Source organism: Echeneis naucrates, chromosome 15 (assembly GCF_900963305.1).
Source record: "Echeneis naucrates chromosome 15, fEcheNa1.1, whole genome shotgun sequence".
Taxonomy (NCBI): Eukaryota; Metazoa; Chordata; class Actinopteri; order Carangiformes; family Echeneidae; genus Echeneis; species Echeneis naucrates.
The window spans coordinates 1,331,574-1,352,812 of record NC_042525.1 but is presented as its reverse complement, the minus strand read 5'-3'; the positions used below and the strand labels follow the sequence as shown (position 1 = coordinate 1,352,812).

The 21,239-nt window shown below is 48.0% G+C and overlaps 2 protein-coding genes across 8 annotated transcripts in view; both read left to right on the top strand.

Annotated features, from left to right (window-relative positions):
- sorbs1 (sorbin and SH3 domain containing 1) overlaps positions 1-12,236 on the top strand; it is a 30,170-nt gene extending 17,934 nt beyond the window's left edge. For 6 of the 7 annotated variants that reach the window (XM_029520277.1, XM_029520278.1, XM_029520280.1 and 3 more), the window contains 13 exons: positions 634-683; positions 2,268-2,446; positions 6,575-6,639; positions 6,801-6,971; positions 7,905-7,951; positions 8,079-8,193; positions 8,289-8,414; positions 8,556-8,750; positions 8,872-9,378; positions 9,943-10,038; positions 10,805-10,857; positions 10,967-11,073; positions 11,332-12,236. In XM_029520277.1, coding sequence (XP_029376137.1) covers positions 634-683; positions 2,268-2,446; positions 6,575-6,639; positions 6,801-6,971; positions 7,905-7,951; positions 8,079-8,193; positions 8,289-8,414; positions 8,556-8,750; positions 8,872-9,378; positions 9,943-10,038; positions 10,805-10,857; positions 10,967-11,073; positions 11,332-11,399 — 1,779 coding nt within the window. In that variant the 3' untranslated portion in view covers positions 11,400-12,236. The remainder of the gene's footprint in view (positions 1-633; positions 684-2,267; positions 2,447-6,574; positions 6,640-6,800; positions 6,972-7,904; positions 7,952-8,078; positions 8,194-8,288; positions 8,415-8,555; positions 8,751-8,871; positions 9,379-9,942; positions 10,039-10,804; positions 10,858-10,966; positions 11,074-11,331) is intronic. The other variant, XM_029520283.1, reaches the window with a different exon arrangement.
- Positions 12,237-15,696: 3,460 nt separating this feature from the next.
- pdlim1 (PDZ and LIM domain 1 (elfin)) lies at positions 15,697-21,113 on the top strand. Its single transcript, XM_029520795.1, has 7 exons — positions 15,697-15,969; positions 16,786-16,937; positions 17,786-17,870; positions 18,919-19,097; positions 19,438-19,586; positions 19,717-19,834; positions 20,520-21,113. The coding sequence occupies exons 1-7, from the start codon at positions 15,877-15,879 to the stop codon at positions 20,704-20,706; spliced, it is 963 nt and encodes a 320-aa protein (XP_029376655.1). The 5' UTR covers positions 15,697-15,876; the 3' UTR covers positions 20,707-21,113.
- The last annotated feature ends 126 nt before the right edge of the window (positions 21,114-21,239 follow it).

The following is a 21,239-nucleotide window of genomic DNA, read 5'->3' as shown; positions in this document are numbered from 1 at the left end:
TCAATAACAACCTTTTCCCCTTAAAGGCCCTTACAGGCCCTTAAACGTTCACTGACTGACTCTGTTCTGCTTTTGTCTCTTTAACAGTGTGATAATTCAGTTTGACTGTGTCTCTCCTTTATCAGGATTCAGTGGCGTCTCTTTTTACCTCAGTAAGTGTGTGAGTGTGTAATTCAGCCTGCCTGCACCACCAGCTGGTTAATTGTCTCCTGGTCTGGTCCGGTGGTAATGAGAGTGGCTCAATACCAGACAAAAGAGTCGGCTTCTCAGAAACACAGCAGCTCATTGGTTGAGCCTGTGACAGCCCCCTCCCTGCATGGCCGCCCCCCCGCCGCCATCCCCCTGACCGATGCACGCCCACTCCCCACCCCCTCCACTCTCCTCACTGCCGCTTGTTTTCTCCAACTTGCATACAGGCCAAAACACACGCTTACTCCCTCCATGCCAAGACCAGTCCAGAGAGGCTAAGAACCCCCCCACCCCCCCTCCCACCGGGCGCTGGAGGCAGAAACCAAGAGCAGCGAGTGAACGGCGGAGAGGAAGAGACACTCTGAATCTGCTCCTGCCTCTGTTCTAGCTGGAAGAGACCTTCCTGTGGATCTATCAATGACTTCTTTGTTTGGTCTGTTGCAGAGTGCCCCCCCCTTCAGCCCCCTGGAAACAGCCTCTGACCTGCAGCAGTAGTAAGTCCATGCTTCTCCTTCCTATTTGCTTTAAATCTGCCTTGTTTCTTCCACGTATGATGATTATTTAGGGTGCGTTATGAGGATAAATGTCAGAGAGGTTCCTCCACCCTGTAGAGCTCGCCCGCCAACGGCAGGGGGGGACTCCGGCTTCCTGAGGAGATCCTGTTCGAAAAGGCAGAAAGCGACCAGAACAGCGTGTCCTCTGTGGGTGTTTTTTCAGGGGTGGGTGGCTGGTTGTAACGTGGAGACACGGCTGCTATGTGGGGATTTATTTAAAGGCAGCAAACCTGGATGTCAGCAGGATCGAGGGAAGTGGCCCGGCAGCCGCATAACTTAAAAACCGTTATGTGCCTCTGAATGGGTGTGTGAGCTGAGCCGCAGACAGGCAGCTGGATGATGAAGGGTGATGCTCGCTCGCCGAGCTCTTCATCACTCTTGTTTTTGACTCCTCAGTTTGACGTCCCCTATTTTTGTTTGTGTAATAATGTGAGGAATTTGGGGCCGAGCTGCTGCGACCGTCTCGCTCTCCGGTCCGGGGAAAATAAACGTCTCCCTCCTTTTCCTTTCCATCTGCTACACTCATTATGTCATCACGGCCAAGTGTCTGAAAAGAGATTCCCCCGAATCCAAACCTTTTCAATCAATGAATCTGGTGCTAATTTTAAAGGAAAAGCACTTCCTGTTGGAGTCCTGGTTGGGATCCACTCAGACTCAGGTCGTAAACTGACTTCCCTCAGAGCTGCTGCTGTTTAGACCAGGATGCATTTTTTTTTTTTTTGTCTTTGGGGTCTGTTTGAAATTGGAGATGGAGATGCACAAACCACATGTGTCCATTTGACCTGAAATGAATGAACAGGCCATGATGGGGATGTGGGTGATAAACTATAGAAACTCAGTCTGTGACTACAGTTAAGCTGCAATAAGCAACCGCCCGGCTGTTGATCTCACCAGAACTTCCCCCAGAGACTCGTCTTAAATCTTGCATGGCTCCTGTTCTTGACGTTTCCTGTTCAATGTTTGTGCGGAATCTCGTACAAAAAGAGTCTCAACCCGACATGTTTTTTATGTTGTTTTTTTTCCTCACAGCTATGAAAGGGCTTCTTGTTGAGGCCGAGAGCGAGGAGCGTAATGCATCCATACGTTTGTGCAAGCTTGTAAAACTCAAACTTGGCAGCGCCACAGATGTGAAATTGGGGAAATGGATTCCTCTTTCTCTTGGGTTTTTATTTTTCCACTCAGTTGGTTCAGACGGAGTAAACCTGAGAGCTCTGCAGGTGCATGGCAGGCCTGGATGCAGGAATGTTCAGTGAATATTTATAGAAATCTGTTCTGTCAGACTCTGCAGAGCCAAAGTATGAGTGAAAGTCGGCCTCCAGATCCTGCTCTTTCTGGCTCCAGTTTGAAATCTTCTGTCTCTGATTATTTCGCCTCTCTCAAGTCTGGGATGGCAAGAATTACCTCAAGAAATGCTAAATAAGAACCACATGACAGCTCGTTACCCGACGTGTGCTCCTCAGTTTATCATGACTGAATTTGACTGTGTCTAATTAGCTGTGTGCGTTTCCCCTTGACGCCGTCTAGCTCCTTGAGCAAGTCTGGACACAGCGAGGTGGAGAAGGACGGAGGATCATCCACGGGCGAGCCTGCCGCTCCAGAATGCGACCGCCATGTTTACAAGAGCGTCCTGGAGGGCGGCGACATTCCCTTACAAGGTCTACGGGCCCTAAACAAGCGCCATGGCAGCTCTTCCTCCTCTAAAGGTAGGACAGGAGCCGCCGTACCTGTTGAGGTGTGTGTGTTTGTGTTTGTGGGGCCCCTTAAAGAGTCGATGACTTACCACACTGATGTTGGACCACTGGACGTGTCAGACAGGGATACATGTGTTTCCGTTTACTTTTCTGTTGGAATCCACACATTTTCTTTGCTCCCAGACCTCACAGCATCGGCCAATCACCTAGCAGCATTCATCCCCCCAGCAGCTTTTGATTTATTATTGATGCCATGGATGTTCTCATCAAACGCGTACCGGCCATCTGCTTTGGAAAACTCACAGAGAGGTTGTCTTACTAACCTTGGGGACCCCCCCACCCCCACCCCTCATTGCCTCTTGCTCCAGTTGTGAGCCGCCAGTCGCTAGGCAGGCTTAGGGCAAGTCTCCAGAGCGTTCCAGAGCCGGGGAGAGGAGGGCCAGAGTGGGGATGGATGAGGAGGGACGATAAACAGAGCTCTGCTTTTCACGACCCGGCCAGACACGGGTGAGATAAACAGGAGGGACTCTGGGTGGGGGGGGGACAGGCATGAGGAAGTCAGCTGTCAGTGTGAGGTCGCGGGATGGAATTCCTGAGCACACGGACGGGACAGGAACGCCTGAGGAGACGTAAGGAAGAGAGAGGAAGGGTGACCTGAAAACTGTCACTGTCACTTCACGTCTGAACAGACTCTGATTCAGAACACAAACTTAAACAAATGAAATCAGGGTCCCCGTTCAGTCAAACTCCGGACGGTCACACTGAATCCATTTGCTGCTCCAGTCAGCTGATGAGCACTCACGGTTTACAGTGTAGACGTAAAGAGAAGCCGGCACTTCATCATGAGTTTCTGTCTTGTGCTCATGAAAAAAACAACTGTATTAATCTTTGTTTCTGAGGAGCTGAACCTGCTTGGGGGCTTTTTTCCTGGCGGGGCGGTGACTCTTTAGTCAACACATGTTGTGGATAAGATATCTGTGCTGCTTCCTCAGCGTGTGTTTTCCTGGCAGATATGAAAGTGACAGATGGCTCACTCGTGCTACAGAAACGTTTCTCCGCCTGTGAAAGTGTTGTGTCACTTCCTGGCTCAGTCTGTAGCACAGTGACAGATTAAGACCTGGCCCTGGCTACGACCAGGACCAGAATATGACCTGGACCTGATGACAAGTACTTTACCGCTCAGGTTGAGTCAGTTTTTATTTACAACGGTGCGGCAGAGCAGCTCATGGCTCAGAGGCCATTTATCACAGACTGATGGCTAAAAGTAGAGGAGGAGAAAACACTGACTGCAGCAGTTAAAGGGGGAAACTTTGGCCCTCAATGACTGCAAAATAAAAAAGAAAAGGCTCCCTGTAGGACATCCAACATGACATATCGCTGCTTTAATACGTCACTTGTTCTGTTGCTGTTTGCAGAGATTTTTTCAACCATGCTGTTAGTTAGTTTAACAGTCATCTGTTACTTGCATTAAGTTTTCTTCGTGTCCTCATCTCCTTCTGATAGAACCTGGTCTTTACTTCAACAATGTGCCAGACTCTGTTTTAGTGTGTATGTGTGTGAACCTGTGACCATTGTAATCTAATATGTTGTTTATTCTGTTGTCCTGCATGCTTGCCAGTGGATTATAAAGGTGGGAATGGCTATATAATTTCACCCTGCTCCTCTGTAAATAGTCGATCGGTTCTTGCCAGTAATGCAATAGGTTACCAGTGTAAGAGTAAGAAGCCTCTTTCTGCTGCCAAAGTCTGCATACCCCAAATCCTGCCTTCTAAGTTCAAGCCCAAGCTGCTGCCCCCCAGTGGTGACAGTCAGGAGAGCAGGACTAAAGCCGTCCAGCACCCGAAGGCCCACAGCTGTGAGGATCTGTACACGGGGCCGTGTGACGAGGACAGGGGCCAGTACTCAGACTCCATGAAGTCCGGCTGTGGTGGCGAGTGTGCAGTCGGCCTCAGGAATCTTCCCCCCGCCATCAGGAGGAGCGCCTCTGACTTTTCCAGCCTGTACAGGACCATGCACCACATCCAGAGGCCCAGCTCGGCCGGCTGCAGCCCCCACGGCAGCGTCCGCAGCCTGGCCTCGCTTTTTGAGAGGGCAAAGGCCAGCGGGGGCGAAAGGTCAGAGGCGGACGGCGGGGGAAACATTCCACGGGAGGCGGTGTCGTCACGGGTCAGTGAGTTTGAAATGATCATCCAGCGGTCCGGCTCGGCACCCAGCCGCTCCTCCTCCCTGCCCACACTGAACTCCGCCCACGGGCCCGCCAACCCCTACATGGCATCCACGGTGTCTGCAGAGTCCCTTTTGGTCACCGATGCCGCCCAGACGGACGCCTGCTCCCCAGCAGAGGCAGAGGACAAGAGCTCAGGAGAGGAGGCCTTGTCTCCGAGCAGCGTGGCGGTGGAGGAGGCCACCTCCTCCTCAGAGGACGGACACATCATCGGAACAGAGTCTCCCTCCAACACCGAGGCCGAGGTGGAGCAGATCTTCAGGGAAAGTTCCCCTGAACTGATCCACCAAAATGTCAGCGCATCAAAGAGTCCATTAACGCTGCTGACTGCGTCCCCCGTGCAACACAACCATCTCCACCACCACCACCACCTCCTGCACCACCTGAACCACCAGCTGCTCCTCAAGCCCAGCAAATGCAAAGGCTCGTGTCCGGCCTCCTACACGCGTTTCACAACCATCCTCCGGCATGAGAGGCAGCGAGCTACGACGCAGCAGGACAGGACGCCGCCTCCGGAGAAGAAGAACATCCTGCCTGGAAACCTCTTCCTCATGGGCCCCGCCCCCTTCAGGCCGCGGAGGAACATGCAGTCCCACCACACTCGGAGAACCCTGTTGGCCACCAGGGTGACGATGCCGGGCAGCCAGCGGCCCGGCAGCCTGTCCCCCGAGCTCAGACCTCTGATCCCCCAGCGCCTGTCCTCCCTGGAGGTCCTGGAGAGGCTGGGCAACGGAGACGGAGGCAGCTCTGACCATCTGAGTAACGGGCAGGGCTTGGACGCCAACGGGAACCTCCTGCAGCCGCTGGCAGCTCACCGCAGAGGTGGCTATCTCCATCCCTTCACCACTGTCACCCTCCTCTCTCCTCATTTATCTCGACTCTCTTCACTTCGTGTCCCTTCTCTCCACAAAGCGACGCCGCCACCCTCCATCTGTAGTCTGTGTGGTGTGTTTACAAAGTGACAGGGACGCCTCCATCTCATTCTGAGTGTGCTGTTTGGTGCTCTTCCATTTCACTCTGAATGAATACGACCCCTCCCTGTGGGGGGCTTTGGTAACGTACGTATCTCCTTGTGACATCAGATTTGAGTTGTATGCAGGAGTCCTTGAGCCTGCGTAAGCATTACACTGATCCGTCACAGCATCTGACCTTTGACCTGAAACTACCATCCCAGCGTTCACCTGTAATGTTTAAGCAGGACCTTACGACTCAAAAGTTGCATACTCTCGCTCAAACTGATGCCTCACCATGTTTGTTATTAGTTTTGTTTTACTTTCCTGCTCTTTGGGGACTTTACATCTTCCACCTTTCATTCTCTCACCACGAGAGCTTTGTTTTAGCCAGACAGGACGTCTCTTGTTTTGATTTCCGTAACTCGATTTTTTGATTTACGTAACTCGGAGCATCAGAGACACAAACCTGAAACACTGATGTTGCTGTTTCGCTGGCTACAGAAAAAAGATGAAACCTCATTAAACTAACGGATGCTGGTTGGTTGATCAGTAAAAAAAAAAACAAAACATGACATCATGATCATTTTCCTCCGATTCAGTAGATTTCATATTTTCTGTCCTGCATTGTTTTTCCTTTTTTCATGAACACACATCAGGTCATTCTGTGTTTAATGTGCATGCAGGATTACATTTGACTTTTTTTAATATATACCTGTGTGTGTTTGTGTGTGTGTGTGTGTGTGTGTGTGTGTGCTTTTTGTTTTGGTGATGCAAAGATGATGGTGTTCATTTAAAGCATGCTCAGTAGTTATTGTATATTTGTATGATTCTTTGGAGAGACGTTTAAGGAGCCGACTGCGTCATCATCCTGAATGTAAAGTTTGGTTCTTTATTGTGATTCGGCTCCTGGAGCTGGCGATGACCTTGCTTTACAGCGTAATCCTCCTCCTGTTTCTATTCCAGACTTGTCCCCAGCTCACGGGGAGAGCCAGGATGAAGTTTTGCGGAGGCGTCACGGAGACAAAGAGGTGAATTTCCTCAACAATGATGGAAAACTTTGATTATTCCACCTTCACTGGTGGTATTTTTCTGAAGGGAGCTGTGTTTATGAATGAGGAAATCATATATAATACATCACAGAGCCATATCTGCAGGCGACAAACAGTTCAGTCTGGTTTCCTGGTTGCAGAAAATGTTGGAGGAGCAGCGGCGGCTGAAGCGGGAACAGGAAGAAGCTGACACGGCGTCGCGGCGACACACAGGCATCGTCCCAACGCACCACCAGTTCATCACCAACGAGCGTTTCGGGGATCTGCTCAACATCACAGATAACGCAGAGAAGAGGAAATCAGGCGTGGAGGTACAACACAGCTCATCTGACAGATGCCGTGCAGTTTGTGGGTGACTCAGGATGAAGGAGTGCAGGGGGGCTGCGGGGGTGAAGGGCTTGTCAGCAGGATTTTTCTACAAACAGATGGATTTCTCCTCTGGGTGTAAGTTCAGCCTGCTGTTTACCAAACTGCAGCTCATCACTGAGCACGCTCCAAAGGACGAGCCAGTCAGTCAGAAGCACATCATTCCTGTCATTGCTGGAATTTTTAGCAGCGGGGGGGGGCGGAGGGACAAGGAAAGGACAAGTCAGGAAGATTAACAGGCCACAACAAACACCAGAGGATCTTTTTTTAAATTCATCAACAAGGAAAAGAGAGAGAGAAGGACAGGAAGACGAAAACATTTATTCTCTGCTCTGACCGGCTCTGTAGGCTGTCCTGATTGGGTGGTACAGTCTGCCCCCCCCCCACCCTGATTGGGTGGTACAGTCTGTCAATGACACAGCTGCAAACACTCATTTCAGTTGTGTAAATGGAAAACTCGGAGTGTTCAGGAAGATCAGGCTTTCGCTGACGCCTCACCTTGACGAGTCTGATCTCCGATCAGGAAGACCACGTGGGCTTCACTGGCTCTAATGCTCCTTCAGAGACGTCCGGGGACCAGAACAGTCCGGACGGATGTGGTCTGGTGATGAGGTTGGTGGATGGTTCAGACCCCGACGTCTCTGAAAGAGCTGAAAGAGGACTTGAACTTGATTCAGTGACAAGAGATAACCAAGAAGTGGACCGGGACCTGGGTGGTGTCCTGAGACAGGGAAGACCAGGAAGACCAGGAGAACTTTGTTTAGTAGAAGAACTTTGGTTGCTCTTTCTTTTCTGATCTTCAGCACTAATTGTACAGACCAAACTGCTCTGCTCCTGTGGGCCAGCTGACTGATGAGGACATGTTTGTGTTCCCACAGAGAACTCCAGCTATGGCTCGCTTTGACTTCAGGGCAGAAACTCTAAAGTAAGTGGAGTCTGTGTTTGGATGTGTTGGATTGGCTGCCTGGTTGTCTCCATCCTGTGGACTTTTACTGACCTTCTCTCAGATACGTCTATCCAAAGTCACTCTCAGCGCTTTGGATCATTTGTAGGGAGCTACCGTTCCAGAAAGGCGACATTGTGTACATCATCCGGCAGGTGGATCAGAACTGGTATGAAGGGGAGCATCATGGGAGAGTTGGGATTTTCCCCAGGAGTTATGTTGAGGTGTGTGTCTTCACTTTAAAGATGTTTTGTATCGTAATATCGTTGCCATCCACATTTCTCAGCCAGCTCATGTTTTTATTTGTCTTCTTGTGCAGCTACTCCCGCCGACAGAGAAAGCCCAGCCAAAGAAGAGCACCCCAGTTCAGGTCCTGGAATATGGAGAGGCCATCGCTCGCTTCAACTTCACCGGGGACACCGTGGTGGAGATGTCCTTCAGAAAGGTAGTGAGATTTATATTTTACATTCAAAGTCAGAGAGTCAGGAAGACTGATGACCAATAAAACGAGCACAACGAAGACATTCAAACAACCAGGGTGGCATGAGAAACCAGAAATAGATAAAATGTGTTTTTGACTCTGCAGGGAGAGAGAATCACGCTCATCCGCAGAGTCGATGAAAACTGGTACGAAGGGAAAATCGCAGGCACCAACCGCCAAGGCATCTTCCCCGTCACCTACGTGGAAGTGCACAAAAGACCCCGCGTCAAAAACGGCGTGGACTATCCCGACCCCCCGGTCAGCCAGTCGCCGCAGCGCAGTACCAACGCGTCTCCACAGGTGAGGATGACGGTGGAGGGGGGGGGTCGCAGGAAACGCCCACCTTTTGATTTCAGTCCTCATCTGGTGATTTTGCTTCATGATTCGTTTCCTTTTCTTTCCCTCCTCCCTCCTTCTGAAGCTCTATCCTAACCGCCTCACCACCTCCCCCCTGCCCCTCCCCCGCTCCCCCCGCCGCTCCGTGTCCCCCGAGGTCCACGCCGTCTCCTCTGAGTGGATTTCCCTGACTGTGGGCGGAGGGAGCCCGCCCGCCGCCCCCACCCCTCCCCTGCCGCCCCTGCCCACCGTGTCCTACCGCTGCGGCGAGTACCTGCCCCCACCCTTCTCTGCCAGCCCCGTGCCCCCCCTCACCGGCAGCCCATACTGCGTCTCCCCCATGGCTTCCCCGTCTGCCTCCCCTTTGCCCCCGCCTTACCCACCCAGACCCAACTCCACCACCCCCTTCGTCACGTTCACCCCTCCCCGGGAGGAGGACTTCCTGCTCTCCCCTTCCTCCCCCCGTCTCTCCCGCAGCGTCAGCCCCAGTGGCGGGCCGGTGCTTGAGGGCTGGCTGAGGGGGGAGAAGGATTGTACAGAGGGGGAAGGCACAGAGGGGGACAGGGGCAGAAGAAGAAATAGCCCTGCAGAGGTATCTTCTGCATGGTGTGCAGTGTTGCATCTCAGACTCAATGTGGAGCTTTTGTCAACGGTTCGATTCCCTCGCTGCCGAACCGAAGACGTGACTAATGTTTCTGATCTGCAGTTGATTTTAATAACAGCAGGATTCAAACACGTCACCCAGCTCAGAGCTGCAAAAGACTGCATGCTGTTGTGTGTGTGTGTGTAGTACTAACACACAGATGATATCCAACAGTGTGTGTGTCAGATTTCCTGACTGTTAGAGGAAATGTTGTACTGTTTGAATTTCTTGGATTTATTTGAGAGCTCATTGTGTTCATGAAGCAGAACAGACGGTTGCATGTTGTTGTTGTTGTTGTTGTTGCTGTATTCAGAGGTGTAACATGGAGGACATTGGCGGTTTATTTAGCACAGTGACACATTTATTAGTGTCTGTTTGTGAGTTCATGTGTTGGCAGAGCAGGAAGTTCAAACGGGTCGTCTCTGATGTGTGACAGATACAGCACCTGCTTTTGCCAGAGGAAAGCCTTTATTTTGAAAAGCCCCAGCTGACGTGATGTTTTTTGTGTTGCAGTTTGTGAGGAATGAAGCTGATCATCACGGGCGGAGCTCCAGAAGCCCTGTGATGCTGTTTGACATCCAGGACAACAACAACGTTAACTCATTCGCGGTAAGATGGTGAGACGGTCTCCACCACAGATTTACTGACACTTTCATCATCATCTGTGGAACTTTTAACACCTTCAAACATCCATCTGAGCATCATCTTCTTTAACATGATGTTTATGGAGGAATATTTTCACATTTTGGGGAAAATAAAATGACAACATGCCAGTAACGGGGTAAATAAGATGGCAGGTACGAGCTAGTGAATGTTTTGGACTGTTTTAAGCCAAAGTTTGATCTGAGAGTTGTTTTGGTGCCGGTCACACTGCAGCTGAAAACTCATTTTGGTTAAACATAAATAATAATAACATTAAAGCCCAGAATGTGAGTGTGTTCCTTCAGGCTGAGTGTCGTCAGTCCTCCTGCATGTTCATCCTGAATGTGATCTTCTGACCGCTGAACTAATATTTCACGTTTCCTGTCCACATGCTCTCACTCTGGTGTGTTTCCTCTTCATCCTCCTGGACTCCACCAACATCTCTTCTGCTTTTTCTCCCGGCTTTTAACGGATCACTTCCTGTTCTTCCTCTCCTTACTGGACCTTCCTCCCCCCACCTCACTCCCCTTCCTCCCCCTCTAACTCCTCACCTCGGCCCTCTGCTGGACTCTGTGTGGGCCTGTCTGTCTTCTGCTAGGAGGCAGTGTGTAATGAGATCTTGAATATAGCTGAGACCTCGGTGAGGTACTGCAGCACCCTGTCCCACCTCCCTCATGACTCTGTCCATAGACTGCACCCCCACCCCAGTAAACAATCTCTCATCATTTCCCAGCAACCCCAGTCCCACAGCAGCAGTCCGGAGCCGGGTCGTCTAAACTGTGGAATGTGAGTAGGATGTGTTATTTAAGTTTGACGCCCACATTTGTATCTTTTCTGATTTCATATTTTGCGTCGTCTCACCGCTCTTATCTTTCCCCCTTCGATTGCGCTCCAGTTTCCAGGCTTTGTACAGTTATGTGCCGCAGAACGACGACGAGCTGGAGCTGCAGGAGGGAGATCTCGTCACCGTCATGGAGAAGTGCGATGACGGCTGGTTTGTCGGTACGTGCATGGGGACAGATTCTTCAGACATGCGCTCGCATTGACCCATACAGGGTTTCATCAGCGTGACAGTGAAGGACTGAGGAGTGTGAATGTGCGTGCTCAGCCAGCATCGTCTTCACCTCCTGCCATAACGGGCTGAGTGTGATGGATCAGTCCTGTCACTGGCCTTCAAAAACTGCTCAAATGTCTGATTTTGTTTTAACCTCAAAGGTAAGAAATGATTCTGATCAGGGTTTCCTTTCTCTTTCTCTACAGGCACCTCAAAGAGGACAAAACAGTTTGGGACTTTCCCTGGGAATTACGTGAAGGAGGTGAAACTGTAAAGAGAATCTAATCTGGCTGTAACACAACGGTTGCCTGTCGAGCTTGGGAAGTCATTACTATCGCGCATGGCTGTTGGTTAGAATAGTCATTTAGCTGGGCGAACCCGTTTGGTTCTTGGGGGGGGGAAGTGATCAGGTCGGCCTGAGGTATGTCAAACTGCATGAGGCGAAGACGGAGACAGCTCACTGCCCCGAAACCTCAGCATGGTGTACACCCTCATCACACATCACATGCTTCCTGAACAGAATACGTCCGTCTGGGATTTCTCTGTGAAAACCCGCCACAAAAACAAAAAACTAGCTCCTATCGAACACGATACAGCGTCCACTTTGTCCATGTGACCTCACAACAGTACACAAGTGTTAACAAAGCAGGTCGGCAGCAGAGCAGACTTTATGGATCGAGGAGGGGATCTTATTGAACTGAAACAGAATGTATTTTTTGGGTGGAGTTGTTTGTTATGAGCTACCTTTCAGGATCAGAAGAGTTTAATTTGATTCACCAAGAAAACCTTCAGTGTTCGGATCATCACTTCAACAGTATTAAGTCCACTGAAGCATCTACACTTTGAAACATGTCGTCTTTAGAGCGTTTCTCCTCCTTTAACTGCAGAATCAGCTGATCTGTCCGATCTGAAACTGATCAGATCTGATCAGTCCGACTCTCTGACTCCTTCTGTGTGTTTATCCGTCCGTTCTCGTCCTCCATCTTTCATAGTGACGTCTAGAGTCACGTCTCCACATCGGACGCTCCTATTGGCTCCGGTGGGTGATGTCACAGCCAATCAGAGTCTCTGGATCAGTCCTGTATGTTTCTGAGTTTATTGTGTTGACAGAATAAAGACAATCAGATATTTAGAGCTGATTTTTCATCATTAATGAGCAGAACTCCTGATCAGATAAAGACAGAAACAACCCAAACAGATGAGAGGAACTTTCTGTGTTCAACTTTTCTTTGGTTGTTCTGCTTTACACAGTTTTTATCTGGAAAATAAGGTAAAATTCTCATATATACAATCAGCTGAGGTTTTGCTGATTATGTATGTGACATTTTTTAAAAAGACAACTTGACAAGGTAAAGCCTTCATCTGGCTCTAACAGAGTTCATCTGGTGCCTCAGTCTCAAAGACAATTATCTTCAGTTAAGATTTAAGAAAATGACGTTGATTCTTTAGAAACTAGTCTGACATACTTTGTATTTTCGGTCGGGGTTCGCACTTCAAGCTTTTGATGCCGACTCAGTATTGCCTTCATTTGTGTGTGGGACTAGAAACAAAAATGAGATGTTGAAGTGTTGAAGGTTCCCTTTTCTCAGTTGTTGTTTGTCTCATGACTGTAAACTGTTTCACTCTGAATTAGAGGTTAGTAGATTGTATTCTCTGATACCTGTGAGGCAGCTGGTGGTGAACGCCGGGCTCCGGTCCAACTGCAGGACAGGCGTGGTAGCACTTAACTTCCTGTTTGGTTATTTTTGGGAGATCCCACCTAACAAGATAATAGAAGATTAATCAGCCATGACACAAAAAGCTATTAAATGTTTTAAGCAAAAGCCAGCAACGTGTCTTTGTAGGAGAATAATTGTACTGATTTTTAAAAGCTTATTGAGATTTTATTGTCGCCCTTGTATGTTGTAGTCGTGTAAATGTGTACAGAAAACTTTACGAGGCCTTCCAGATACAGCCACGTATTTTCATATGTGATGACGTCACTCTAGGTAACACAGCCAGTGGAATGATTAAGATATTATTATTTATAGGTCGCCTTTAGGAGAGCATGCACTGAAACACCGATTAGAGATTAACTGACAAATCAAAGCAGACCATCAAACACGATCATCTGCTGCCTTGTTGTTTGCATTGAGCTCTGTGAGTCTACCAGAGCAGATCCGAGAAGCTACTGTTGTCTTTCCTTTTGCTCACATTTTCATCAAATTCCTGGCTGTCATCAATCCTGAGACGGCAGTGAGCTTCTTGTCGTGACCTGCTCGGAGCAGCAGATGGAGCGATCAGCCTGAGGGAGGGGCTGAGCTGTCTGAGGCCAGAGACGCATATTTCCAATCCAACAGTGCACAATCAGTGAACACTCAGTAGATCTCAAACGTATGTTTACTCTTTTTTTCTATCTGAATGTGCAACATTTGTGCAGTGATGGTAGCAATCAGTGTTTGATCCTCTCTGTTCAGACAGATTCAGGTGTTTAGTTTCCTCCTGTGCACATGAAGTCACCGAGGAGGAACAAACACATACTGTGTTTGCTCGTAACGCACTGATACAACATTCAGGTATTTTTGTTACACACAAAAAGCATTTTCCATCTTCCACTCCTCATGAATGTGCTGATTGGCAGGGAGTCTGTCGACCTGAAGCCTCGTTCAAAAACCCCCTGACTCATTTAGCCACAACACAACTATAGCTCGTCCCTGTGACACTGTGCTCCGTTAATGTATGAATGTATGAATTTATGAATGTGGCGCAGACTGCGTACAAAAATAAATGTCTGAATGTCTTTTCATCGTGAATGAACATACAGACAAATGAGCAGCGCGGCACAAGAAGGACTGTAAATATGTAAAATAAAATAAAAAATAGACTGCAGGTGTCAGACTGACACTTGCAGCCGTTTATTTACCTGAAGGTTTTTTTTTTTTTTTTGGGGGGGGGGGGGGCAAAGCACAGAGTGGAGCATTACTGAGCACAGGAAGTTTGATGCATATGAACATTATGCTGCCATTTGTGAGGATCATAGCGCCTTATGTTACATGCAAAATTTAATTGTGCCTCATTTTTCCCATTTTGTTTTTCTTTTTCTTTTTTTTTGGGGGGGGGGGGTATCACTGAAATGTATCCATGACACATTTAATGTAACTATGGTTTTTTCCCATTAGTCCCAATCTAATGTGACGGGATAAATATTTACTAAGAACTTGTCAGCTACTGTGCAAGTATCTAAAAGTGTGACACAATGCTTCAACTTAATGATTAATAATCATGAGAATGGACTAGTTTAATCGGATGCACAACCCGCAACAGGTTTGGTTTGTTTGCTTCAATTTGCAGTGCTGTTACATTGACAATATAAAAAATAAATAAAAAATAAAGATACTATACACTGCTGTGACTTCGGTATTATGCAATATTTAATAAACCATTTAAACCATTTGGTGTGTTTTCTGTCTCTTGGGATAAATATTAAGGGATCTTCAGGTGAGTGTGTGTGTCTCAGAAGGGTAAGATCCCATTACAGTGATGATGCTGATTTGTTTTAACAGCCTTGAAAGCAGAAGAAGACTAACAGACTGAAGGTCGGCCTGCAGGCCTTTTGCTGGTGCATGTAACCAGAATGTCTCACTGGATCTGTCTGGCCTTTTCTCTCCTCTTTCAGCTGAGCTCCTCTGGCAGGAATTCAAGGTTTGGGAGCGGCACATTCCACATCCTGGGATTCAGCTCTACCATAAATGGTAAGCTTGAATACAACACGGTGACTCACCGGCAGGCTGACATCCCGAAAACAAACACTGGGGCTCCGCGGAGCAGGAGGCCTCACTCTGCTCTGCTTTCAAAGGATGTTCATGGCATGGAGAGTGAAAGGCCCTCAGGCCGGGGTTAATTATGTTGTAACGGTGGAGATGAAGATTATTCCAGAATAACATCCATGACCTGACAAAACAAACCCATTACTTTAATCTGATTTAATAATCCAGCTAATAAAACTGAATTAGGATCCAGGCCTGAGTTTTGAATTGCAATGATGCTGTGACAAAACTTATTTAGGTGTGTTATTCTGAAATGATTTCAGTTTGAAGGTAAAAAGAAACTGAAAACTATCTGCTGCATCCGGACCAAAGCCATTTTATTTCTCCCAATCTGTGTTGCATCCAAAGCAGCAACACAACATAAATGTGAAATTTTACTATTAAGAATTTTCCTAAAACATTTAGATGCCTATATTTTATCATTCACCATTCAAGTGGGAGTAAATGATGATTTATGAGTATCCACAGCTGATGGAGGATACTGTGCTGAGTTACAACCACAGTGATGGAATCAATTCAGATGTTGTTTTTACTTTGTTTACAAACTAACCGGAAGTTTACCGAACCACAGGTGCATTTTCATCAAAAAAAGAAAAGTGATAAATAAATCGGTTGTTGTTTTTACTTTTGTTTACAAATTAAACACTTCCGTGTTCACTTCCGGGTCCCATCGGCGGAGCGCGCGAAGGGGGCCATCTTGTTCACAGACGATCTTCGGCCTGTCGGCTATCAGCGCCGACGCTTCGGCTCTCCATTCGCCAGGCGGTGAGAGGAGGGCCGCCCCCTGCCGCCGCTGTTCCCCGGATCCGACCGCCCCCTGCCGCCGCTGCTCTCCGGCTCCGACCGCTGCACATGTGGATCACTCCCGAGGAGAGCTGACGCACCGCCCCGGACAGGAGCTAGCTGCTTACCGCGGAGTAGAAACCGACACACCGGCCTACCGAGATGCCCCTCCGGGTGGTGATGCAGGGCCCCGGGCCCTGGGGCTTCAGGCTGGTCGGCGGGAAAGACTTCGACCAGCCGTTGGCCATTTCTCGGGTGAGTCCGCTTCTTTTGTCCCCCGGTGGAGGTGACCGCACCTGGGCCTGCCCGGACCGGCTCCCCCGTCCTGTCCGGCTCCCGTTCGGCTCCCGTCCGGCTCCCGTCCGGCTCCCGTTCGGCTCCCGTTCGGCTCCCGTTCGGCTCCTGTCCGGACGGAGCCGAAGCTGAAACTTTTAACGGCTGTTAATAAACAAACAAACGGCCCTCTGTGGTCACCTGAGCCGCCGGTACCGGCCGTCCCAGAGCCGGACCTCCTCCTCAGGACCCGCCGGGTTTATAGCTGACTTTTGGACTCAAACATGGAGGAAAACATGGAGGCTGGTCGGTTCGGTGTTAAAATATTTCAAACTCTTTTCACTCACCTCTTGTCTTTCAAATTAAAAGCGTCTAATTGAAACCGTCTTTTATTTTGACACCCCCCACTCAGAGCCCTTATCAGCCTTCATTAGATCAGAAATATGACTTTCCTTCTGTTGGTCCACTCCACCCATGGAAGAGGAACCAGGAATTGGGCCACAGTTTCCCTTCCAGCCTTCAGCCCCCCCAGGGCTGACACCTCACTGTTTACTGAAACTAAAGAAATGTGTGTGACGGTCTGACACATCAGGATGTGGCAGCAGAATCACATTTGTGCAGCTGTAAAAAGTTATCTTTTTCAGTAATTGAATTCTGATGTGGTGCGGGGGTTTTTTTGTTTGTTTTTGTTTTAACTATCTCAGAGGAATCTCAGAGAATTTAATATTTCAGCTTGCATTTGTCTCCTGAAATATAAAAGTCATTGGTGTTATTCATGAAGTTCTCTGTTCTCTGCAGGTGGCCCCCGGAAGCAAAGCGGCCCAGGCCAACCTGTGTATCGGAGACATGATCCTGGCCATCGACGGAGAGACGACAGAGAACATGACTCACCTGGAAGCACAGAATAAAATCAAGGGCTGCATAGATGAGATGGTTCTGTCTGTAGACAGGTAGGAGGTGGGAACGTGCCGCCTGCGGCACACTGATGTGAGACAGTCCAGGTGTTCAGGATATAATGGGACAATCAAATCATGACTGTCTCATTCTTTAGTTTGTGTAATTCTGCGTCATGTCAGCGCATTACATCATAACTTTCTCCACGCAGATGGTTTGCGGCTGCGTGGATGTTGAAATTGATTCGTCAGGCATGTTGAGGAAAACGTGTCTGTTCATATTAAGAGAGAGGCAGTTGGCTCTGAGGTGGGGCAAACCACAGAGGATGTCAAGCAGAAGTATAAGAACTCAGCTGCATCAAAAGACGCAGACATGTTAACACGTCCCTGTGCTGCCACTCAGAATAGGATTGAGTCGACAGCAGAAAATGTTGGAGATCATTCCTTTTGGAAATTAGTTTTAGGGTGCTTTCATTTTATAATCTTTGTAATCTTTGGAAAATCTTAGGAAATTGCTTGCTTACCAACTGATCTGTTGGTAAGCAAGGAAAAAAAATCCCAACACAAGAAACTTTAGACCACCTTTAACAATGGAAACACTGACACGGGTATTAAAACAACACCACAAAAAAACTAATGGAGGAAATGGACCGTATACAAGACCCTAATTAATGATGTCATCTGGCATCAATGGGACAAAATAATGAAAACTGGTGTATTTCCAAAGCACTGCTTGTTCCATGTCACACTAGTTCCTGATTATATAAATAACGATTTCATGCATGTGAACACCCAGAAACAGATTAAGAAATTCACGCACGTTGTGTTTAAACTCACTTATGTATAATTATGATTACGTGATAAGAACGTCTGTCAAGCCTTTGTCTTCATCCTCTGCTCCTCAGGTCAGAAAGTAAACTGTGGTCTCCGCTTTCATCTGAAGAAGGGAAGACGCATCCGTACAAGATGAATCTCGCATCTGAGCCGCGGGTGTGTGTCGCCATCACAGCTGATTGGTTAAAAATGACCTCCAGCTCTTTTATTTATTGAAATTAAAATTGGGGAAAGTCTCAATTACAGCTACAGAAAGCCTGCGAATTCCTTTCCCACCACACCCCGCAAAGGCTTGTGGGTTTCTCCCCCCCACACACCCCCCCCCCCCCTTCTTCCCATAATACCAATGATGAAGTCATTGTTTACTCCCCAACAGGAGGTTTCCTAGGAGACGGTAGTTTATCAGCCAAACTGTGACGCAAGCCTCAGTTCCTGTCTGCTGAGTGGAAAGTTGAGTCCAAAGTGTGAATTCATGTAGGAAATGGTGTGATGTGCTGCAATATTTGTTTTTCACAAGTCACAGTCTTGTGTAGTTTTCTCATACACCCACAATAACATGTGTTTCAAGCACTTGTCTGGACTGTGTCACTGTCATGCCGCTATATTTTTTTTAATTCATTTAAAGCTCTGTGTCATTGTTTAGAAGTTGCCGAGGCTCTGGTCCATTTGAGGATTGTGGGTGTCTTTTTGTGCGTTTACTTGCCTTCAGGGACTTTGGGTTGTTCTGTAATTTTAGATGTCAGAAGGCTGAAGCATGAGCTGTATTTGGAGGTTTTTCATGTTTCCACTCCAAAGCATGCACTAGATTTGCTGGTATTTATGTGCCCACTTTGATGGCATGCCAGTGTCAGGATGCAGTCACTGGTTAGCTATAATTCATCCAGAGTCTATAATTTTAGATTATGATAAACTGTGACTTTGTGTCAAGGTAGACGCAGCATTTAAGAAAAAAGGAGTTTTCTTTGGGTTTTTTTTTCCCCACACGTTGTCACATTACTGAACGAGCTGAGGAGAACTCGTCTTTGTGCTGAAGTTTTCAGAAACCTAAACTCAGCTGCACATTTCTACACGTGCAGAAAGTTTTCACTGCTGCATCATTTTGCACTGTGTGTGTCGCATGTTAGTTCACAAATATCCTGCACTTGTGTTTTTCAGGAATTTTTAAAGCGTTTTAAGAGAGTAACATTCGTCTTGTTTTTCACAGGAGGTGAAACTCATCGGCTCGACCCATAACAGAAGCGCGCTGCCGTTTACAGGTTTTGGCTCCAAAGTTGTGACCAACCAGTACAACAGCCCTTCTGGTCTGTACTCCTCAGAGAACATCCAGAACTTCAACTCAGCCGTGGATCAGACATTGACCTCACCGAGCGAGGCCAACAACAGGTCCGATAAAGCCGGAATGACGATGTAGTCATGTCCAAATGAGGACTAGGTCTGATCAGGGTCAGGATTAAACCTTTCCTCTCGCTCACTGATCAGCTTCCAACTGCTGGAACAATTTGAGCCTTAGTTTACACAGCAAAAAAAAAATGCTTGTAAGATTTAGGTTTACTTCCAAAGGGCTGGCCGTAAAAGTTTTTACAAGTCCATAATAATGTGGAAGTGACGGCCAGCAAGTCACAATATTTGTTAAACCAACAAAATCTGCAAAATATTTCTTCTGGTTGTCATCTTTTGGACTTTTACAGTCTTTAATTTGAAACTGACGACACTTTTTCTGCAGACCTCCGTCAGACCCATCGAAGGCAGCCAAGCGGCCCCCCGTGGCAGCTGACTCAGAGGTTTACAAGATGCTGCAGGAGAACCAGGAGTCCGACGAGCCGCCTCGACAGTCGGCCTCGTTCAAGGTCCTCCAGGAGATTCTGGAGACGGGTACGGATCACGTTCATTACTCACAGCTTCCCCTCCCTTCCTGCAGAGCTCTTTTTTTTTCCTTCAGTCTTTTATTTGACACAAAGTTGAAGGTGAAAAGGGACAATCGATGACTGTGTGGCTGTTGCAGGTGACTCTGATAAACCGTCAGGATTCAGGAGTGTCAAGCCCCCCACAACAAAGATTGGATCCTCCGTGGGAAATGCAGACAAGCTGCCTGTCTGTGACAAATGTGGATCCGGGATTGTGTAAGTGTTTTATGGTTTGTCAGCACTGTTCTACAGATAGTGTGTTTAATTGGAACTGTGGTTTTATTGGAAGGCACAGCTCCATGTCTCCTGCCCCCCCCCCCCCCACACACACACACACACACAGGAGATTCAATCGGCTGGTTATCTTAAGTGTTGTACACTCATAAGACTTCCTTATGTCAACATGCTGATGTGCCACAAAGAGCCCGGTGTTGTTATCTGTGTGGTGTTTGTCTCCGCCCGGTGGCTGGATCTGGTAAAGACCACCAGACAAACCTCAAGTTTGTGTTTAACTTCAATTTATTGATTTTCACTGAATATTTGTGTCAGCTGAGGCTCAGGAGGTGAAATGAATTAGTCTGCAAGTCAAAGCTTCTTTGGGTGAGACGCGGATCTCTGACTGTGAATGTCTCATTTAAAGAATGCTCCTTTCTTTTCCAGTTTGGATCCGGTGAAACCGACTTCATGTGAGAATCTGCTCATAGTTTCAAATGAACTTTAGTGAAGATTTAATTATGAGATGATTCTTTTAGCTTCTCAGCGTTAATTCAGCTCATCTGTCAGGACAAGTTTTGGCATCATTCAATCATTTTGTTTGTGGCCCCTGAAGAGCTGCAGGGCCCCGTGGTGGCGCTCAGTGAGGACGCTGTTTGAGGTGATGGTGTTTCCTTCTGCTCCTCAGGGGGATGGTGGTGAAGCTGAGGGACAAGTTCCGCCACCCAGAGTGCTACACCTGCTCAGACTGCAACGTCAACCTGAAACAGAAGGGACATTTCTTTGTGGAGGACCAGATTTACTGTGAGACACACGCACGGGAGCGAGTGACTCCGCCCGAGGGCTACGACGTGGTCACCGTCTTCCCCAAGTAGAGCGCTCACTGAGCTCGACCCCGGGACTGCACGCCACATCACGACATTTAGCTCATGCTTCAGTTGGGTCACTGGTAGGCAGGACGTAAAGAAACGACCAGTTATTAAACGGTGATTTGCACATTAACTTCAGCTTCAGCAAAAAGAACGTCATGAATGAAAAACTATTTTCTGATTTCGCTGTTCAGCTTCTGTCTGTTCATTCTGTTCTTTTGAGTCATGGGAATGATGGAAAGCCAGACTGACCCCTGACCCCCCCGCATCCACATCAACAGAACATGTATTCTCAATTTTTGTATAAAATAAATAGAAACTTTTTTTATTCAGCAAAAAGATGGCTTCAATCACATTTGAATATCGCTGCCAAATAAATATTTTAGCTTAAACAAGTTCTACTGTGTTTTTAAGTGACTGCTGCAGGGAGAATGACGTCATCACCGCCACCATCATCCATCTGTTAGTGATGTCTGCCCAATGACAGTGACGTCACTGATTTCCCAGAAGGCACCACGCTCGTGGCCCAGCAGTTGAAG